The 22,312-nt window shown below is 36.0% G+C and overlaps 1 protein-coding gene across 3 annotated transcripts in view; it reads left to right on the top strand.

Moving 5' to 3' along the window:
- LOC135201723 (inward rectifier potassium channel 2-like) overlaps positions 1 to 22,312 on the top strand; it is a 153,802-nt gene that overhangs the window by 106,037 nt on the left and 25,453 nt on the right. Inside the window, exon 2 of one of the 3 annotated variants that reach the window (XM_064230899.1) lies at positions 6,777 to 7,192. The exons of 1 other annotated variant lie outside the window; for it this stretch is intronic. In XM_064230899.1, the coding sequence (XP_064086969.1) occupies positions 7,063 to 7,192 (130 nt within the window). In that variant the 5' untranslated portion in view covers positions 6,777 to 7,062. Of the gene's footprint in view, positions 1 to 6,776; positions 7,193 to 20,109; positions 20,695 to 22,312 lie in introns of those variants that run through there. One more of the 3 variants, XM_064230900.1, reaches the window with a different exon arrangement.

The raw sequence follows: 22,312 nt of genomic DNA on the forward strand, positions 1-22,312 counted from the left end.
CTTGTTGCTGTCCAAGTTTTCAGTTTTCTGTTAAAAAAAACTATTGTGCCGGCTTTGTCTTTCCGTCCGCACTTTTTCTGTCCGCCCTCAAATCTTAAAAAACTACTGGGGTTAGAGGGCTGCGAATTGGTATGTTGATCATCCACCCTCTGATCATCAAACATACTAAATTGCAACCCTCTAGCCTCAGTAGCTTTGATTTTATTTAAGGTTAAATTTAGCCATAACCGTGCTTCTGTCAACGATATAGACCAGGCCACCACCGGGTCGTGGGTGGAAATTCATGGGCCGCAGCTCATACAGCATTATGCCGAGACCCCCGAAAGTTAGCAGATCTATTTTCGGTGGCCTTGGTTGTACGATGTAGCGGCTGTACAGAAAACTCTATTGTCGTATAATTTGCTTGTTTCAATTGGTCTGCGTCACAAATCTGTATTTTGTCTTTTAAATCTCAGTTGGCGCATGCTCAGTAGATTCCCCCTATTCGAGATGCTGTCCATGTATTGTTCGCACGTTTTATTTATTACTTATGTAAACAGAACCTCTCAAGAAACTCGGTTGTAATCGTATCCTGTCGTACCTTTAAAAGTTACTTTTAATAATTTCCTTATTAGGATCAAGAAATTGTTACGTAGAAATTGCATAAACAACAGTTATTTCCAAATCATATTTTGAGCAGAAATTGTTACATAGAAATTGCATAGACAACAGTTATTTCCAAATCATATTTTGAACTGGGATTAAGAAATTGTAACACAGAATTTGCCTAAACCTCCAAAATCATTTTTTGAACAAGTATCTTTCGCGTACCCAGGAACTGCCCTTAACAGTTCATCCTTGCTTCAAAAAAAAAAAAAAATTACTTGACCCGAGGTTTTTTTTTTTTTCAAGGCTAAGTATTTTCCTAATTGTTAACCATATTGCTGCTTTATATATATATATTTGTCTTATTACCTGTTTTTTTTATAATTAATACCTATTTCTTCTTCACCCATCTGATTTATTCATTTATGTTCATTCTGATCTGTGGAAGCTTTCATCGTAAGGTGAACAGTGCATGAATGTATTTTATATATATATATATATATATATATATAATATATATATATATTAATATATATATAGATATATATATAATATATATATGGTTCTATATATTATATATTTATATATATATATATATTCTTTGCATACTGTTCATCTTACGATGAAAGCTTCCACAGATCAGAATTATCATAAATGAATATATGGGGTGAGTGAAGAAGAAATAGGTATGAATTATAAAAAAAAAACAGGGAATAAGGATATTATATATATATATATATATATATATTATATATATATATAAGGATATATATATATATATATGTGTGTGTGTGTGTGTGTGTATGTATGTAAAAGCAGCAATATCGTTAAGAATTAAGGAAATACTTAGCCATGACCAAAAAAAAAAAATGACCTCGGGTCAAGTAAGTTTTTTTTTCCAAAGCAAGGATGAACTGTTAAGGGCAGTTCCTGGATACACGAAAGAAAATTGCACAAAAATATTACATTATATATATATATATAGATATATATATATATATATATTATTTATAATATATATACCTTTTATAGATATATATTTACTTGCTATATATACATAATATATGTATGTATAAAAAGAATTTGTATATATATATATATATATAATATATATATATATATAAAGAGAGAGAGAGAGAGAGAGAGAGTCATGAAAAAACAGAGGAACCCGGACTGAGAATCAATAGATTCCAACGACCAGAGTAAAATAAGAACAGAATCAAGTAAAAAAAGAAAAAATATTAAGTTCCTCTGACGTTTATTTATCTGGTATCGCCTTCTTCCTGGGCATTCTCCGGCGATAAGGGGGGGGGGGGGCTGTGGGCGGGGGCGGGATGGTTGAGGGGGGGACGCTTATGCCAGCGAGAAAGTGAAAACCTGGGCAAGGTCATCATCACTGGACCGGGAGACGTGGTCAGTCGTATCGCCCATTGTTTTTTTTTTTAATGGTCATTCGAGGTGAAATTTCTAGCGTCAGTAGAACCATTATTATTATTATTATTATTATTATTATTATTATTATTATTATTATTATTATTATTATTATTATTAATGCAATTAGTACTTTTACAAATTCTCCTGTGAATTATTTCCTCAGGAAAGAATGCTTAAACTTCAGCAACATTTTGAAAGGTTACTGAAAGCCGGAAGTCTTCAGTGTATCTTGAAAGGGTTACCGCAGTTTTTGACCTTTAAAAAGAGTTACTGAACTTTTCAATAACTCTTTGAAGGGTTACCGGAAGTCTTCAGTAACCCTTAAAAGGGTTAGTGAAGGTTGCAAGTAACCCTATTAAGGGTCACTGAAATTTTCAGTAACCATTGAAATGAAAATGGTTACTGAAATTTCCAAATAACCTTTATAAAGGTTACTAAAAGATTTTAGCAACCTTAGCAAGGGGTACTGAAGTTCTGTAACCCCCTCTAAGGGTTACTGGAATTTCAGTAATCCCTTATAAGAATTACTGACATTTCAGTAAACCTCCTATAAGGGTTACTGAAATTTCAGTAACCCCTTGTAAAGGTTACTGAAATTTCAATAAACCCTTATAAGGGGTTACTGACATTTCAGTAAACCTCCTATAAGGGTTACTGAAATTTCAGTAACCCCTTGTAAAGGTTACTGAAATTTCAATAAACCCTTATAAGGGTTACTGACATTTCAGTAACCCCTTATAAGGGTTATTGAAATTCAGTAACCCCCTTTATAAGGGTTACTGAAGCTTCATTAACCCCTATAAGGGTTACTGAAAGTTTCGATAACCCTTATACGAGGCGAAATTTTACCTGTACGCACCCACCCTCCGAGTGACGGATTACAGAGAGCAGTTACCTGGAAAAAAAAACCCTGGTCTTGGCAGTCACAGAAAAGACAAGAGGAAAGTGGGCGTTAAGAGCAAGGTTTGGAGTCGCTGACCCTCCGGTAGCGGTGAAGAAACTGCAGGGCGCAATGCTGTCTCCCATTCTGTTTAATGTAACTTCTTCTTCGATTTGTCATCAGAGATGTGAGCTGCTTCATGGCGTATAATAGCGTCTCTTTGTCAGATATTATCGTCGTGTGATGCGTAGCTTATTTATTTCCTTCTGTCCTTTATTTTGTTTATAATCATCATCAGCATTCGTTTTCTATTAAAAATGTGAAATGCTTCTGTTGCAATATTAGAGCAGCATCTCTTTGTCAAATGTATTTTTGGTTCTGTTTTCTGAATTAGTCAACAGATGTTTACCATAGGATTCCTGGACGTTTCTTAAGGAGAATAATTAAAGAACAAAAGCCGTTGTATCTTTTATTGTTATATTTGTTTACTGTGAATATGAAGCCTCTATTTACAACGAATATTTCCATCAGTTTCCAGTACACGTTCAAAACTTTCATATGGAAACTTTCACGTAAGAGGGGAGTTTTCATTTTTTTTTTCTTCTGCGACCGCACGAGGAATTAAAGCTTTGTCATCCTCTCTCTCTCTCTCTCTCTCTCTCTCTCTCTCTCTCTCTCTCTCTCTCTCAGCATTTCTTTCGGGGAAATCGTGAGCGTCCAGGAATTCCCCAGTCCGTGACCTCAGGCACTGGAGGAGGAGGGACGCCTCAGGGTTGGGGTGGGGTAGGGGGAGTGTCGAGTTAGTGATAGGTTGCGGGGGGGGGGGGAGAGAGTTACAAGCCCTAGGCGAAAATCCACAGAGGAAAGATTCATAGCTGAGGTCTTCTAAGCTGTATTTTATGTATATATAATATATATATATATATATAGATATATATATATGATATATATATATATATATATATATAATATATATATATATATATGTCTGTATATATATATCTCTGTATAATATATATATATATATATAATATATAATATGTATAAAAATAAAACACACATATCAAACATAAAACATGCATATATGTGTGTGTATATACATTTTTGAATGGGATTATCTATACAAACCAAGAATGCTTTAGAAATAAAAAATCTCTCTCTCTCTCTCTCTCTCTCTCTCTCTCTCTCTCTCTCTCTCTCTCTCTGTCTGTTCCTTTGGGGGATTCGAACCCTTCGGTTTCGACAGCCTCACTGAACTAGCATGCCCGGGTTCGAATCCTGCCGCAGAAAAGAGAATTTCTTCACTAATATCCCCCCATGGAATTCAATGCATGTAGGGAGTATCCGAAAAAAAATGTGAGGAAGTCGAGAAGCTGAGGAAGAGGGTATGAATTATTTAGAAAATATGTAAACAAAAGAGTAAATCATTCTAAAGGAATCTCTGTTTTTAATATGAGAATATTGTGTTTTTTTATTGATGGGGACATGGTAAACACTTCGCTTGTCTGTCTGGCTTTGGAAGAGAAGGAAAATCCTTGAGATTCGAAGGCGCTGAGATGCTCGCTTCTAGGAACCAGTATTGTTTTTATGGCTTTCTCTCTCTCTCTCTCTCTCTCTCTCTCTCTCTCTCTCTCTCTCTTCTCTCTCTCGGGTGGTTCTTTTATCAAAGTTTCTTAACCTTAAATTTAAATCACGACGTAACAAACAGTTACCCATGATACTGTCCTGGTTGTGGGGTCTGGGGGTGGGGGATTAGTACTGTCAGTGCACCTCACGCGGTGCACTGTAAGCATTGCGCAATGTTCTCTACAGCGTCCCTTCGACGCCATAGCTGCCACCTCTTCCGTTCATTTTACTGTACCTCCGTTCATATTCTCTTTCTGCAGTTTTTAGAAACTTTTTTAGTCTAATTTCCCCTATCAGCCCTGAAGGACCTCTTAGGTCCCCAGCGCTCTGGCATGAATTGGATATTCTATTCCGCATTCCCACCATTCTGTCTAACAAACCACTATAATTGGCACGCCCATATGGCACCGAGTGCCTGGATCATCTCGTATAGTGACAAATGCCAGCGCCTTCGCTGCTGGGCCTTATCAGATCGAGAAATGAAAGCGGGTATTCTCTTACGTCTTAACGAAAATAGCATCGAGAGTGTCCCGTGAGGGACATACGTTGGTATGAACCGGTATTTGCATGCAGTCGGGGGCAGCCACCAATAGCAAGTAGGGTAGCGGTCACAGTGACCTGTTTGAAATGCCTGCAGTAAACAGCGTCTGTTTTCGTACGAAAATAGTATCAGAAAGAATCTTTTTATTTATCTTTTATATTTTATTTATTGTTTTATTTTATTATTTTATTTTTTATTTTATTTTATTTTATTTTTTTAGGGTGCTTCTTGATAAATACCACGAATATTGGTGTTTCCTTAATAGTTGATTTTCAGTTTACCAGATATATCACTTTTCATTCATACCAGAATAACATAATGACTAATAATTCAAGTCAATATCGTCTCATTGCGAATGTTTCCAAATAAAGAAATTAATATATTTTATATTGAGTATTTGGCGTGTTATTTTGTATGTATGTTTGTATGTATGTTTATATATAATATAATGTGTATATTTATAAATATATATGTATGCATACGTAGTACATACATACATACATATACAATTAAAATTTCTATAAATTTTTAAACATTGCCTTTATCAAATTAAACTAATTAACTCCTCGTCATTACAATTATTTAATGACTGATACCAAAAGTTTTGGTATTTTCCTCTCTAGGTGATTTCAATGCCTTTTATACCAGGTTCTCAAATGCTACTTTATTATTATTATTATTATTATTATTATTATTATTATTATTATTATTATTATTATTATTATTATTATTATTATTATTATTATTATTATTATTTATTATTTATTATTATTATTATTATTATTATTTAATAAAGAAAGTATTTAAAAAAATAAAATTCAAAAATTTTCTAAAAAATAAATGTGTTGTTATTATGTTATTATTATTATTATTATTTATTATTATTATTATTATTATTTATTATTATTATTATTATATTAAATAATTTCCTGAATCAATTCTAATTTATCAGGACAGTGAGTCCTTATGTGTTTATTATTATTATTATTATTATTATTATTATTATTATTATTATTATTATTATTATTATTATTAATTAATAATAATAAAAAAATAATAATAATATAATATAATTAATTATTATTATTATTGTTATTATTATTATTATTTTATTATTATTATTATTATTATTATTATTATTATTATTATATTATTATTATTAGGGAAAACTCTCTATCACGAGAGTATATATATTTTTCTGAAGGGTCCACAATAATACTAAAAGTGTAAAAAGTCCGTGTATAATTTTGAAGACTTTACAGAAAGCTTCCGAACCCTTCCTGGGTTCATCTTCAGTCCAAATGAACAATAAGTTACAACAAGTACTGAGGTAAATTTAAAAAACAAGAGTCATTTGAAGATCGTTGACAACAAAGCTAACGACCGTTGTCAAACATCTTCAACGACTCTTGTTTTTTAAACATTACCTCTGTACTTGTTGTAACTTATTGTTCATTTGGACTGAAGATGAACCCAGGGAAGGATTCGAAAGCTTTCTGTAAGGTCTTCAAAATTATACACGGACTTTTTACACTTTGTATTATTGTTGATCCTTTAGAACATTATTATTATTAATTATTATTATTATTATTATTTTCTTATTATTATTATTATTAGTTATTATTATTATTAGTCGTAGCAGTAATAGTAGCGAGGATATCCATAAGTAATATTATTTATTTGATAGATTATCATCATTTCATCTTACAGAACACAAGAAATTAATAAAGAAATATAACAGAATTTGAATCCTGGAAAAAAAATTAAAATACTTTGGAATAAAATTATATATATTTTATATATATATATATTTATATATAGAAAAAACTTCGTCCCGTGAGGATCGATTTCGTGTTTGTGCGCTGCGTGCGTGCGTGTGCATCCGTTATAATAGATCCATTACAAACTGGTATGGACAAACTGCCCATGGTGTAAACTGCGAAGATTAAAGAGCGAAAAGAGAAAAGACAGAGAGACGGATACCCAGGTGCCCAAGATGGCGGAGCCGGAACTCAGTGCCCAGCAGCAGAAGCTGCTGAACGGCGGAGCCCCAGCGCTGCCCGGCGGCCCTCTGAGGGGCGCCCCGCGTATTTCCGCCCTGCCCAAAACCACCACGGCGAAGGCCCGTAAGTATTGGCCCGCGGACGTGTGGCCTGTATTGATTATTAATATGGTTATTGTTATTGTTGTTTAAAAATTCTTTTCATTTAAAAGAAGTCTTCTTCTACATTTCGTCATAGGTTTTTTCCTGGGATAGTGGATTTAGTGACACGTATATTGTCCCTTGTAATCAAAATGGTTTTATGGTTTTAAAACAGGATTTTTTCCAGATAACTTAGTCGCTTATCCTAATACTATTTTCTTGTTATAGAAAACGGAAATCCAGTTAGGTACAAGTCCTAGAAAGTACTGTAAACTTAGGAATTCCTAGACCTAGGATACACACCTCTCTCTCAATAAAGTTATGTGAATTAGTAGGTACTCCAAATAATCACTTAATGTTTTATTATATGTAATAGTTTTAGAAACCACACTAAACGTAGGAATACTTAATCTTTGAATGCGTCTCTCTCTCTCTCTCTCTCTCTCTCTCTCTCTCTCTCTCTCTCTCTCTCTCTCTCGAGAGAGAGAGAGAGAGAGAGAGAGAGAGAGAGAATGAACATCTGATATGGCTGTCAAACTAGTTCAGCGTGAAGAGTGGCCCACTTATCTGCCATGTAAATCGATAGGTAGCTTAAGCATAAGTACTGTCCACCTGCATATAATGCTAATACAGAGCCCAGGTTGGTTACGACGGGAAGTTTAAACGTGTTGTTAATAGCTTTTTTACACAGACGAATACAGATATTGATACGGAATGCGGTTTAGATTATGATGATGCATTAGAGAAAAAAATCTGCGCAGTGGAGACCTACTTTTTAAGTTAAGGCCATTGTAGGTTTATACCAGATGGTTTACTCTCATAATCCCTGCTGTTATACATTTACGTATTTGTTATGCTGTAATAACCAAATGTAAACAGACACATTAATTACATGTCTGTCCACGAATTTATGGACATTTTGTGTCCATCTGACCCGAAAATAATTTTTTTTCTATTTTCAATATTTTTGTTTTTCATGCTGCAAGGACGGACAGACAGCTGAACAAACTTTGCAGGTAAAGATGTTTATTCAAGTTTACGTATTTCTTTCGTAAACAGGGAATCAATCAGGCATTATTCGTCTGGCTGAACGTTCGTGTGTGCGTTCATATGTACGTTCATTTGTTAGTTTATATGTGCGTTAGTATGTACTTTCATGTGTACGTTCATTTGTAATGTCGTGTTCGTTCATATGTACGGTGATGTGTACGGTCATATGTTCGTTCATACGTAGTACGTTCATGTGTACGTTCATATGCACGTTCATGTGTATAGCCATGTGTTCGTTCATATGTACGTTCATATGCGCTTTCATTTGTACGTTCATTTGCACGGTCATGTGTTAGTTTATATGTAGGTTCATATGTGCGTTCGTATGCACGTTCATATGTACAACTTTCATTTGTACGTTCATTTGTACTGTCATATGTTCGTTCATATGTACGTTGATGTGTACAGTCATGTGTTCGTTCATACGTAGTACGTTCATATGTATGTTCATGTGTATGGCCATGTGTTCGTTCATATGTACGTTTATATGCACTTTCATTTGTACGTTCATTTGTATGGTCATGTGTTAGTTTATATGTAAGCTCATGTTTGCGTTCGTATGCTCGTTCATATGTACTTTCATGTGTACGTTCATTGGTACGTTCAGATGTATTAGCATATGTTCATCAGTATATATTCGTCATTCGTCAAGTGTACGTTCATGATTTTGTTCATGTGTTAATTCATGCGGACGTTCATATGTGCGTTCATGTGTTCATTCATGTGTGCGTTCATTTGTACGTTCATGTATACGTTCAAGACTTGAGTAATCATTTGGTAGACTTTAGACTGATTGTAGACTGTGCCTGAGTCTTTATTGATTCCTTGATTATCTCATTCTTGTGCTTTTCCATGAAGCGTATGTTGCTGCCGAATGCATTGTCATAGCCAAGAACATTCTCTCTCTCTCTCTCTCTCTCTCTCTCTCTCTCTCTCTCTCTCTCTCTCTCTCTCTCTCTTTTGATATGTGACCCTTTGGTTCCTTATTCTGGTTTAGGTTGCTGTCTAAAATTTTGCAGTAGTTGTAGTCTCTCTCTCTCTCTCTCTCTCTCTTCTCTCTCTCTCTCTCTCTCTCTCTCTGTGTTTTATGTCGATGTCTTAAAGGTTCTCTCTCTCTCTCTCTCTCTCTCTCTCTCTCTCTCTCTCTCTACACATCAATAGTTAGACCTCATCTTGAATATGCAGTACAGTTTTGGTCACCAACACTAAGAGAACATAAATAGGTTAGAAGGAGTACAAGCAAGAGCCACAAAGTTAATGCCATCCATCAGGCAAATAGGTTACCGAAGACAACTAGAGAACCTGAACATGTATGTCTTAGAAACACGACGATTGCAAGGACAACTAATAGAAACATTTAAAAGACTGAAAGGCATAACAAAAGTAGTCAGTTACCTATTTACATTAAACGAAAACCAGACAAGAAATAATAGATGGAAACTAGAACTGAAGAGATACAACACATCCCATTGTGGGAACTTCTCTACAGACAAGATATGTGACACGTGGAATATACTGCCACCAGAAGCTGTAAACAGCAACAGTGTGGAAGAATTTAACAGAAAGCGAGACAAAATCATTAGAAGGACGCTGTGAATAAACAGTGAAACTTGCTCATAGAGATAAGTGAGCACGCGATGTTTCCTCTTAGGACGGACTGACAAGTCTTTGAGGCATCCTAATCCTTGTAACTCCTTGTATCTCTCTCCTCCCTTGTGTTTTATGTCGATGTCTTTAAGGCTCTCTCTCTCTCTCTCTCTCTCTCTCTGTAGGCAAATTAGGATGCAGGTGACGACTCTTCGCGCCCTGTAGGAGAATGCATGATGTCACTGCCGATGGCCCGGGCACAGTCCTTGCCCTTGTGCCCTCTCTGTGAAATCCCAGAGCAGGAAAGTGAGTGACATAGCCCAGACACCTCTCTCTCTCTCTCTCTCTCTCTCTCTCTCTCTCTCTCTCTTTCGCTTTTAAACTACGATTTGCGTCGCGTCCCCCCCCCCCCAACCCCCTCCCCCCCTCCCCCCCCCCCCAAGCAGCAGCAGCAGCTGGTATCCTGCTTAGGCCGGTTCGCTGTGTGCGGGGTTCCTCCTCTTCTATTCTGCAGGATTGGCGTTGAGTTTTTTTTTTTTTTTTTTTTTTTTTTTTTTTTTTTTTTTTTTTTTTTTTTTTTTTTTTTTTTGTTTTTTTTTTAATGGTCCTCCTTCGGAGAAAGTGTCCCCTCGGGAGGTTTTGAGTGGGAGGGGTGTTAATTTTACTACTTCGTCTCGCTAAATGGTTTTCTTTGGTTTGAGGCATTGTACGTCTTCGAGTCTCTCTCTCTCTCTCTCTCTCTCTCTCTCTCTCTCTCTCTCTCTCTCTCTCTCTTTTACTTTCCTCTTTTGGGCATTTCCATTCTAAAGTCAAATTATCTCTCTCTCTCTCATCTCTCTCTCTCACTCTCTCTCTCTCATATATAATACTTATATTATATATATAATTATATATATAGATAATCTATAATATATTAAACGAAAATGCCCACAGGGAAAACATGATAGGCAGAAAATCTCCCAGTGCCAAGGCACTTTTCGCCTTCAATCAGGTTTCGTTTTATTTTTTTTATTTTTTTTATAATAATGAAGTCACCTTTAGTGTATATATATATCTATATATATAGATATATCTATATATATATATATATAGTATATATATATACTATATATAATATATATAGTCGAAAGCTTTAATCCGGTACAAGAAATATATATAAATATACTACAGAAGGATTTTACTTCATTGTGTTTGTTATCCCCATTTACTTAGAGGTAAGACATAGTACCTGGCTTCTGCATATATATATATATATATTATATATATATATATATATAATCTATATATATATATATATATATCTATAATGTATGCAATTCTCATATACTGCTTTTATCCAGTTATATAAATTTAACTCTTGTTAGTGTGTTTGTGTGATCAAAACAAAATGCTACTATTAGTTTAGTATTGAATTATTTCCCAGACCGACTGGTCTGGGGACACCGTCTCCCCGGCCAAACATAAACACCCGAATTCCGAGGTCAGATTCGTGCATATTGGTGGTGAGTTCATGCGAACTCGGCCCTGACATTCTGTTAATTTCGTCTCTCTGTGTCCCTCTTTGTCATCTTTCTATCTGTCTCCCATACCCCTCACCCCCTCCCCTCCCTTCCACCCTCTTCCATATAACCCTTTCTCCCTTCCCCCTCTCCCTCCTTTATCCCCCTTTCTGTGCTTCCCTTCGTTTCTATTTTGGGAGAATTTACTTGTGGGTTTTTTTTTTTTTTTTTTCGCCAAATTTGCGGCATGAATTTGGGAAGCTATCCAGTTTAGTTTAGTTTTTTTAATAAATTTGCATTTCTGGTAAAGATATGATATCATTATATGACTATGAGTGAAATGGTGTCTTTTTTTTATTTATTTGAAATTATATAACATGCTTATTTATTTGATTTTTATTTTTATTCTTGGTAACCTAATGCGGTTTTATGTTGAGGTAATAATAAAACATATAAAAAAAAAAGCCGAAGTGTCTTCGGCGCAATTAAGTTTTCTGTACAGCGTATAATCAAGGCCACCGAAATAGATTTATTTTTCTGTGGTCTTCGTTACCTCTCTCTCTCTCTCTCTCTCTCTCTCTTCTCTCTCATGTTTATGAGTTAAATACCACACCTTAAATATACCAATAACGTCACAAAATTAGTCTCTCTCTCTCTCTCTCTCTCTCTCTCTCTCTCTCTCTCTCTCTCTACAACCACAGAAAGTGGATTGCTTGACAGTGTCTGGCTTATCTATTGTTTGGGGTTATATCCTTACAAGGTTCCAAGCAGGAGGAAGCGACTGAAGGAATGTTTGAATTGTAACCGAAGATGAGAGATTTTTACTAGTCTCTAGGAATAAGTGGCCCACTTAACGATGATAGCAACTTTTGAGTCTGACCACCAAAGTTTATTTTGATTGGCACTGTAGTTGGTCACTGGAGATGAACAGTCTTATTTATGATTTTTTTTTATTTATATATTTATTTTTGTTTGTCTCGTGTGTCCTCAAGTTAAAAATGAAGCGATATTCCTCGAGGGTCCAAAAGATGACGCAATACATCAGCTGATTCTAATTTATTTTAGTTTTCTGATGGCTTTGTCTCTCCGTCCGCACTTTATCTGTCCGCCCTCAGATCTTAAAAACTACTGAGGCTAGAGGGTTGCAATTTGGAATGTTGATCATCCACCCTCCAATCATCAAACATACCAAATTGCAACCCTCTAGCCTCAGTAGTTTTGATTTTCTTCAAGGTTAAAGTTAGGCGCAATCGTGCGTCTGGCAACACTGTATTTCCTGGGCCACGGCGTATACAGCATTATACGCAGTACAGGAAACGATGGCTCCGAAGAAACTTCGGCGCATTTTTTATTTGTTTATTTATTATTTAGTTTTGTCATTCATTTAAACCCTTATAGAATATTTGCCCATGGTTGCATTAACAAGATCTTGCACAACATATCGGTTAACGTATACGTGAATGTATCCTTAGAGACGAATGCGTATACATGACATTCTGAGTATTCAGAAATGGCATCAAGGGTTTTATCTATGTATGTTTGTATAATACTGTAACCTTGCGTTTGTATTTCAAAACGATGTTTCACTTGTCATTGTATATGAACGGCTCATTAGAGCATCCTTGCCTGTTATTATTTTTCAATTTCTAAGTAGTTTATTATATTTTCCATTTTGTGAAAGCCCAATACCCTAGGTCAAAGCGTACATATTTTTATGGAAGCCCAATACCCTCAGTTATTATATTCAATTTTGTGAATGCCCAAGACCCTCAGTCAATATATTTTCAATTTGTGAAAGCCCAGTAGGTACCCTAGGTCGAAGCGTACCTCTTTTTGTGGAAGCCCAATACCCTCAGGCAATATATTTCCTATTTTGTGAAAGCCCAGTACCCTAGGTCGAATCATAGATATTTTTGTAGAAGCCCAGTAACCTCAGTTTAAACATTGAAGAATGCACCTTTCTGTGATGTATGCTTCAATTCTGGCTCCTCGGAAAGCCCAGTAGCCTCAGTTGAAGCATGCATCTTTTCCTGAAAGCCCGATATCATCAAGTTGGATCATGCATTTTACTGTGAAAGCCCAATAGCCTCAGTTAAAGCATACGCCTATTTCTAAAAGCTCAATTGCATCATTTGAAGCATAACCCTTTTTGCGAAAGCCCGATTACATCAGTCTAAACCTACATCTGTTTTGTGAAAGGTTAATAGCCTCAGTTTGAAGCACAATTTTTTTTTGTCTTTTGAAAGCCCAGTACTCGCAGTCTGAGACCTTGTACTTATAAACAAGCAAGTTGGCACAGCCTTTTGTAAAAGCCCAGTAGCCTTAGTCTGAAACCTGCACATATACAGAAGTCCATACACCTTTTTGTGAAAACCCAGTAGTAGTCTTAAGGGGCCCATACACGTTCAAAAAAAGCGTCAAAATTTTGCATCAAAATTTTGATGCAAAATTTGAGTGTGTGTAGGACGTTTTGATGTCAAAAAAAGATTTGAAGCAAAATTTTGATTGATCAAATCCGTTTGATATTTTTTGACGAGTCGTCAAATTTTTTATGCGTTTGTGGGCTCCTTTCAAAATTTTGATCAAACTTTTTAGTTCGCAGGTGACTGACGAGGAGATAGGATCGCCATGTCTGTGAAGAAGGATGCCGAAAAGAAATTTTTGATTGAAGTTTTAGGAGTGTAGAGCCAATGCTGTTTTTTTTTTATCGCTAAATTAACCATCACTGAAAAATATATTTCTAAATATTTCTATTTTGAGGCTTACTGTAGTTAGAAGTACAGAATTTTTCAATCTAATTCGTATATAAAGTATTTTGAAAGCCAACTATAATTTGATTAAAAAAACCATCAAACAGTCAGTATTTTTCATACATAAAATACCTATTAATTCTCTCATTACAAACAAAGATAAACCCTAACGTTCTAACTTATATAAAGCACAGAATTTTGCATAAGAGTCGTGTAATTTAATCTGTATATAGCTGACATAAAGGAAAGTCAGGGACAACATTCAAAAACTGTATTCCCTTACTGAACGATCAGTAATTTACATACTAGATAAATAAGTATGCATGTCCATTTTTCTTTGACAAGAAGAATTAGATGTAATTTTATGTTAAGTAACCTATAAATTGTTATGAAAAATTACTGCGCAGAGTTTTTGACGACACAAAAACCCTAGTCTAGTAATTTTCCCCGTTTTAAAAACCAGTCTTTTGACCATTTCCGACGTTTACCAGAAGGTTTATCAGAGTCCAATGCCAACACTTGTGCTATGGCCACTGATGCATCCATGTCGAAGATTTTGACGATACTGAATTTTGATGGGAAAAACGCCTAAACGTGTGTGGGCAATTATGCATCAAAATTTTGTATCAAAGTTACACGTAAAAATTTTGATGCAAAATTTTGACGCTTTTTTTGAACGTGTATGGGCCCCTTTAGTCTGAAACCTACACATCTAGTTCACAAGTCCATACATCTTTTTGTGAAAGCCCAGTAGCCAAGTCTGAAATCTACACGTATAGTATAAAAGTCCATACACCTCTTCGTGAAAGCCCAGTAGCCTTAGTCTGAAATTTACACATATACACAAGTCCATACACCTTTTGTGAAAGCCCAGTAGCCCCAGTCGAAACCTGTATACACACACACATATACACACATACACACAAGCAAATTCACGAAGGGCGCTCAGGAGATGCCCGAGCGTCGCAGTTGTTAACCTGATTGGCTTAATGCCTGTTCTCCTGAAGAGCAGGGCGCCGGCCGTAGCCTAATCATCCTTTAGGCCTTGAGCGGCGCAAGTGCCGATAACGGATGAGAATCGTTGAGAATCAACGAATGAAAATTGTCGGACGGTTTTAGTTGAAAACCACCTGCCACAGATGGTGGACCTGCTTCATCCAGTTGGGGCCAGAGAGTGGGGATAAGAGTGTTCCACCAGTTGAGAGAGAGAGAGAGAGAGAGAGAGAGAGAGAGAGAGAGAGAGAGAGAATTCGTGTAAGCCGTTCACTGTACATCTATCTCACTCTCTCTCTTTCTCTGTGTCTTTAAAAAGGGGGAGAGAGAGAGAAAAAAGAGTGTGTGTGTACAATAAATGGCTTGCAAGAATTCTATTCTCTCTCTCTCTCTCTCTCTCTCTCTCTCTCTCTCTCTCTCTCTCTCTCTCTCTCTCTCTCTCTCTCTCTCTCTCTCTCTTTGAGAGAGAGAGGTGTATGCAAGAACATTTATTTTGTTTTGAGCAGCCTAGATTGGTCTGCAGATCTCTCTCTCTCTCTCTCTCTCTCTCTCTCTCTCTCTCTCAGAGAGAGAAGTATTGGCCTAAATATTATATTCGATTTTATTCACAGCGGCTATGTACAGTATCTTACCTCCGTAGAATTGGATCGCCAGATCACAGTTCTTCGTAGAATCGTAGAATGTGGTCACGACATCGCTCTATTCTCCGCGAAATTGGACGGCTACGTCAACAGAATAATTTATGACTTATTTGCGTCCGAAATTTGAAACCAGTTTGAATCGGTGTGCCCCAGTGACTATAAGGCAGTGGTATTGCTAAGCGATAACTTCCTATCATCTCTCCATGCTCTGATAGACGGCGGATTGTGGAATCAAGTGTCTGGTAGGGTCCTTCACACACACACACACACACACACACACACACACACACACACACACAGAGAGAGAGAGAGAGAGAGAGAGAGAGAGAGAGTAAATATTCTTCAAATACAACTGTATGTATTCTCTTATGAAATGTGTGCAGATTTATGTTTTATATATTTACATGGTACATACATAATTTTATGTATACATACATAAATAATTTTACGCTTAACTATCTTCAGAAAGTATATTTAAATTGCTTTTATCTAGACTTCCAGTTTCATATTCAATTCTTAACATATAATCCGTGCCAATCTCTTCCCTACAAAAAAATATCTTTCATTTACGTAATAATTTTCCATGACCAATTTATATATCAGTTGGAAAACTCCTCATGACTCAAATCAAATTATGGGTAATTTAGGAAGCACCCATCTCATTATACACCTGGAGTGTCACTCACTCCTCACTACACAGAGATTTCCTCAGAATACCTCTTTCTCCTCACTTAAGTAGGGATTGCCTCAGAATATTCTCTCTCTCCTCACTTAAGTAGAGATAGCCTCAGAATATTCTCTCCTCACTTAAGTAGGGATTGCCTCAGATATTCTCTCTCTCTCTCTCTCTCTCTCTCTCTCTCTCTCTCTCTCTCTCTCTCTCTCTCTCTCACTTATGTAGAGATTACATATATTGCATCAGAATCCTCTGGCTCCTCACTTACACAGAGATCACAGAGATTTCCTCGGAAAACTGGCTCCTCACTCACACAGATTCCCTCAAAACTCTCTGGCTCATCACTCACACAGGGCTATCCTCAGCATACCCTGGCTCCACACTTACACAGAGATCACAGAGATTCCTTCAGAACACTCTGGCTCCTCAATTCTCTCAGAGACCACAGAGATTCCTTCAGAACACTCTGGGCTCCTCATTCGCTCAGAGATCACAGAGATTCCTTCAGAACACTCTGGCTCCTCATTCGCGCAGAGACCACAGAGATTTCCTCAGAGCCCTCGAGAATAATACCGGCGAGTGTCGCTTGTGGGTTGGCGAGAAGGAAGCGCCAGAATGAGCGCTTCCCCGAGGGGGCAAATCTGAACTTGAGGGATTACTGATGCCACCCCCGATTGACGTTTCCTGCTCTGGGAGGCTAGGCCGATTTTTTTTTTTTTTTTTTTTTTTAAGGGCTCGTGGTCCTTAATCGTAACGTCATTGCTGTTTGTTGCTTTTTTTCGGCATTGTTATTATTCAGTGCATATTCACTCATTCATTGAAGTTTCTGTTGATTGGGATAACTGTATGTGAAGAGGGTACTTTATTATTATTATTATTATTATTACTATTATTATTATTATGTGAGAATAATCAGTAATTTTTGTTGTTATTATATTATTAATATTATTATTATTCTCTTATTATTATTATTACTTATTATTATTATTATTATTATTATTATTATTATTATTATTATTAGTGAGAATACTCAGTATTTTTTATTGTTGCTATTATTATTATCAAAGCTTTCAAGAAAGATACCATGTGAAAAACGGAAATCAGCAGTTAAATTACGATTGCTCCTTAACCAAATGAAAGTATGTTTAGAGAAATATACAAATACTTTTTTCATCAGTGTGATATCGCATTTGCAAAGGAAATCTTTCTCAAGATATTTAGAAAATAAAGGAAATCTCTTTCTTAAGATGTATAGAAAAAGGAAATCTCTTTCTTAAGATATATAAAAAAATAAAGGAAATCTCTCTTAAGATATAAGAAAATATACGTTTCTTATTTTTAAGGAAAGGTAGTTGGCGAAATAAAATTCATGGTAGTCATTTCTTCGAATGGCTAGACTCCACTTGCTACATTTTTCCTATGAAGTTATCAAGAATAATAATTGTATTATTATTCTTTTTATTAATTTTCAATAGATTGTCTATGAAGTTAATTAGGTTCGTTATTACAAGTTTGTTAGTTATTTCACTCATTTTCATGAAATTATTGACAGAAGTTCACCTTTGTCGGTGAATAATTTGTGTCCGGACACTCGTATCCTTGGAGTCCTTCAGGGTCCTTGGCTCGCTTGGGTCCATTTACGATTGTGGTGTCCCTTCACCGTACCTTATTTGCTGGAAGGAGTTCCACTTGCCACAGGTTAATGACGGGTGAACAAAAAAGTTAACTTTTCAGACTGAAACTTTCCTTACCCAAGTGGAAGTCAAGGTTACCAGCAAAGTAGGTCAGAGGGTTCGTTCAGACAGGTTATAGATATTTCCCGCAACAGTTCGAAGAATTTTTCTTATTGGTCTCAAATTCCGATCAGAATTTTTGTGATAATTAACTAGATTCTTAAAAAACAAAGATACAAAGAAATATCTCAATTTTAACTGTGCTATGATATAACATCTCCCTGGGATAGCGTTTGCGAAATAAGTACATTTCTATCAAATGTCACCCACCTGTCAGTTTCAAGGTCATTTATGGCGCGCATTCGTTCGTTTCCCTTCGTTGTTGATTTCGACTTCCTGCGATGGGGCCAAGAGAGCCCATAACTCGACGAAAACGTTTGAGTGACGAGATATGTCTCCTGATTAGCATATTTTATGAAATATTATGCTAATAAGGACTAACCCTTATATCTTTTAAATGTTTTTATTTTTCAAGTTTTTATTTTTTAAGTTTTTTGTTCTGTTACTGCAGACCTGACATTGCGTCGAAAGGTACTTACGAAGTATTTAAATTGGTATTATTATTATTATTATTATTATTATTATTATTATTATTATTATTCATAAAAACTCTTCATCGTATGAATCACAAAAATGGAGAGGAAATCCACAATAGTGTAAGTGAATTTCTTCACCATTATTATTATTATTATTATTATTATTATTATTCAGAAAGTAAAACCCTATTCATATGGAACAAATTTATACGGGGCCATTGACTTGAAATTCAGCCACCCAGAGAATATGGCGTTCATTTGAAAGAAGTGACAGAAGATGACAGTAAATACAGAAAGAAGGAATCAGTTATTGAAAAACATTTAAAACCGTAGAATTGTTAACAAGTTAGAACCAAACTAGAGTCGATTACTAACCTTCACCCCTCTGTTTATCTGGTTCGAATTCCACGTTAATCGTTAATCCATCACATTACGAATGCTGAAATTTGTATGAGAGTATAAAGAAATTTTGCCTACTGGGTTTTAGCGCCTTAGTGGCGTGGTCGGTATTGTGTTGGCATGCCACCTCGGTAGCCGCGAGTTCGATTCTCGGGCATTCCATTGAGGCGTGAGAGATGTGTATTTCTGGCGATAGAAGTTCACTCTCGACGTGGCTCGGAAGTCTCTTATAACCGTTGGTCCCGTTGCTGAATAACCACTGGTTCCATGCAACGTAAAAACGCCATACAAACAAAGACCTAAAGCCTGGGCTTTTTTGGGTTTTTTTGTTTTTCCTAATTAGACCCTAAAGTAAAAATAATACGAAAACAGAAATATTTGCTCGTGCGCCTATTAAAACCTATTATTGCTAGCACCCGTAAGATCAGGTTTGTTGCAAATATTAACAACGCTTCTGGGTTTATAAAGGGCAGAGGCTTTACCCTGTCATTAAGGATATTTAACACAGCTATCAAACTCCCATTTCATCTTATTCTTTCAGATTTTTCTCCCCCTTAGAACCACCTGTGGAATCATATACCAGTTCAGTACCTCCGTCTTGGAAGATAAGATTAGATTAAGCATAGTTGGGCACTTCTTTGTCGTGAACACAAGCCCAGGATTTTCGACTGTTTGTTGCCACTTTGTGAGAACCACAAGACACTGCAAACCTTTAGCATGAAAGGTGATTATCCCAAAGGATTGTGAAGACTTTCAGACTTAATGACGATGAATAATAACATATCCGACTCTTAGTGGCTAACGATAAGACTTGTAGAAAATTCAATTACGATCGGTTTTCCTCCGGACAGAATGGGGCACTTATCAGCTGCCCGGTAATGATAGCTAAACCTCTTAGATTCCAAAGTCCATAAGGGTTGTGTTGAAACATCAACCATATTGAACTGTCTTTATCAGTCTTCATTCTTTTTTTTTTAAACATTTATTGAGATATGATTCGACTGGGTTATGATATCTGTGCCGTTGTCTTTGTTTGTGCTAGTTGGACAAACTCGAGTGCAACTTTGTACGTCTTCGAATCATATCTGATTCATAGCGTTTCCGTTACTGGGTGCTTCAGAGCAGCCACACTTACTACAACCAAAAATCCGTCTTTTTTTGTGTGTTTTAAAAAACAGCATCCCACAGACAGCCATTCGAGATTCGTGGCGTTCAGTGATTTATTTTGCAAAGCGACGCGACGCACTTTAGATGTATGTTTACTGTGATTGGTTTTTTTTTTCGGTGCATTGACCAAAAAGGGCAACGGAGGATTATGGGTTGATGTGATTGATGGGTGTTTCTTCACACCAACACACCAATATTAATGTAAGAAAGATTTTTAAGATAGTGAAGAAAGAGGAAAAGTTATAGAAAGAATTTGCTTCAAAAAAAGTGAAGAAAAACAAGGGAAATATTTCACCTTGGGATAAAGAATTGGGCGAAAGAGAGCTCTAGGTGAAGATTCATTTACATTCCTGATAAAAAAAAAAATAAACGTATATAAATAAATAAACAGCAAAAATGTTCGAAGAACCACCGAGGAGGAATTTCGCCTACCACGGGTCAGACCCAAGACAAGGTGAGACTCTTGGACCCGTCCCGTTTCTATCAGGATATAAAAAAGTATAATATATTCTTCTCAGTACAATCCCTGGTCGGGGTCGCTGTTTTAAATGACCCTCCCCCAGCTATCTCACTTATTTCATCGTTGGTTTTGACATTTTGCTTTCGGAAGGATGCCCTGCCTGACTCAAAACCACCTTACATTTATCCGGGCTTGGGACCGACTCTTGAGAAATAAAAAAAAAAAAAAAATTAAACCATTTCTGAAGCAGGCGGATAGACACTTATAAGTTTTAATCTACCAACACAATCTCACGAAAAAAGGGGGTCTGAAGTCAGTCTTAAGATGATGACACACTATAACGACGTCCAGGTCAGGATGTAGCTTGTCGCCTCGAACCGAAAAAAAATTCAGTAAGCTTGAGTTGTATTGCTTTTGTTAGATCAGATGAAGTGGTTAGTCTCCTAAAGCATGAGTTGTTAAGTGATTTATTCCCAGTGTTCATGAAACAATAGAGGTTTATCGTCTATATTACCCACGTCTGTTGGAAGATTTAAATTTAATTACAGTTTTAAGGCCTGTAGTGGGCCTTCTCTAGAATGGTGTCATCTACCAGTTTTGTTTTTGTTTTTTTAAGAGTTGGGAGGGAATTCAATATATTGTGTTGTCTTTTCTAGATGCAATTCCGTTCTACTCAACTGGTTTTCTTTTCTCAGTTAAGGCATTCAGTCCTTTTTTTTTTCCATCAGTATGTTATATCAAATCAATCTATAAAAACATTTTTATTAAAAAGCCTGACAGTTTTTTTCCTCAGTTAAGGCATTCAGTCCTATTTGTTTTATATCAGTTCCTCGTTTAATCGGCTGTTGCGACGCCAGTATGTTATATTAAATCAATATATATAAACTTTTTTTTAAAGACCAAGGTTGACTTGACGCTCAAGTTTTTTTCCCAAAAAGTGAAAAATCTTTGTCTTGAATTAAACTCTGTTTGGGAAGTTTGAAAAATATTTATAACTGTGAATGGATTGTGTGAATTTTGTACCAGACAGTTCAGCATAATGATTTTGTTCCAGACATGTTCCAAGCAAAATAATTTGAATTTGTTACCAAAAGAACCAGTCCAAAAGCCAGATGTAACCAGACATGTTCAGCAAAATGAATATCAGACCATGTTCCAGCATGAATTTGTACCAGACATCTTCCAGCAAAATGAATTACTACCAGACATCTTCCAGCATAATGAATTTGTACCAGACATCTTCCAGCATAATGAATTTGTACCAGACCTGTATACAAGAAATGAATTAGTACCAGACATTTTCCTTCCAGCTAATGAATTTGTAACGCAGACATTCTTCCAGCATAAATGAATTTGGTACCAGACATGTTCCTAGCAAATTGAATTATTACCAGAACATTCTTCAGCATTTAATGATTTGTACCCAAAAGACATCTTCCAGCATAATGAATTTGTACCAGACATCTTCCAGCATAATGAATTTGTACCAGACATGTTCCAGCATAATGAATTTGTACCAGACATCTTTCATTTCCAGCATAACTGACCTACTCAAAAATAATTTATCAGGCGACATTAACCAACAAGTGAAAAGAGTTTTAAATATAATCAG

The sequence above is a fragment of the Macrobrachium nipponense genome, chromosome 28 (genome assembly GCF_015104395.2).
Source record: "Macrobrachium nipponense isolate FS-2020 chromosome 28, ASM1510439v2, whole genome shotgun sequence".
NCBI classification, from domain to species: Eukaryota; Metazoa; Arthropoda; class Malacostraca; order Decapoda; family Palaemonidae; genus Macrobrachium; species Macrobrachium nipponense.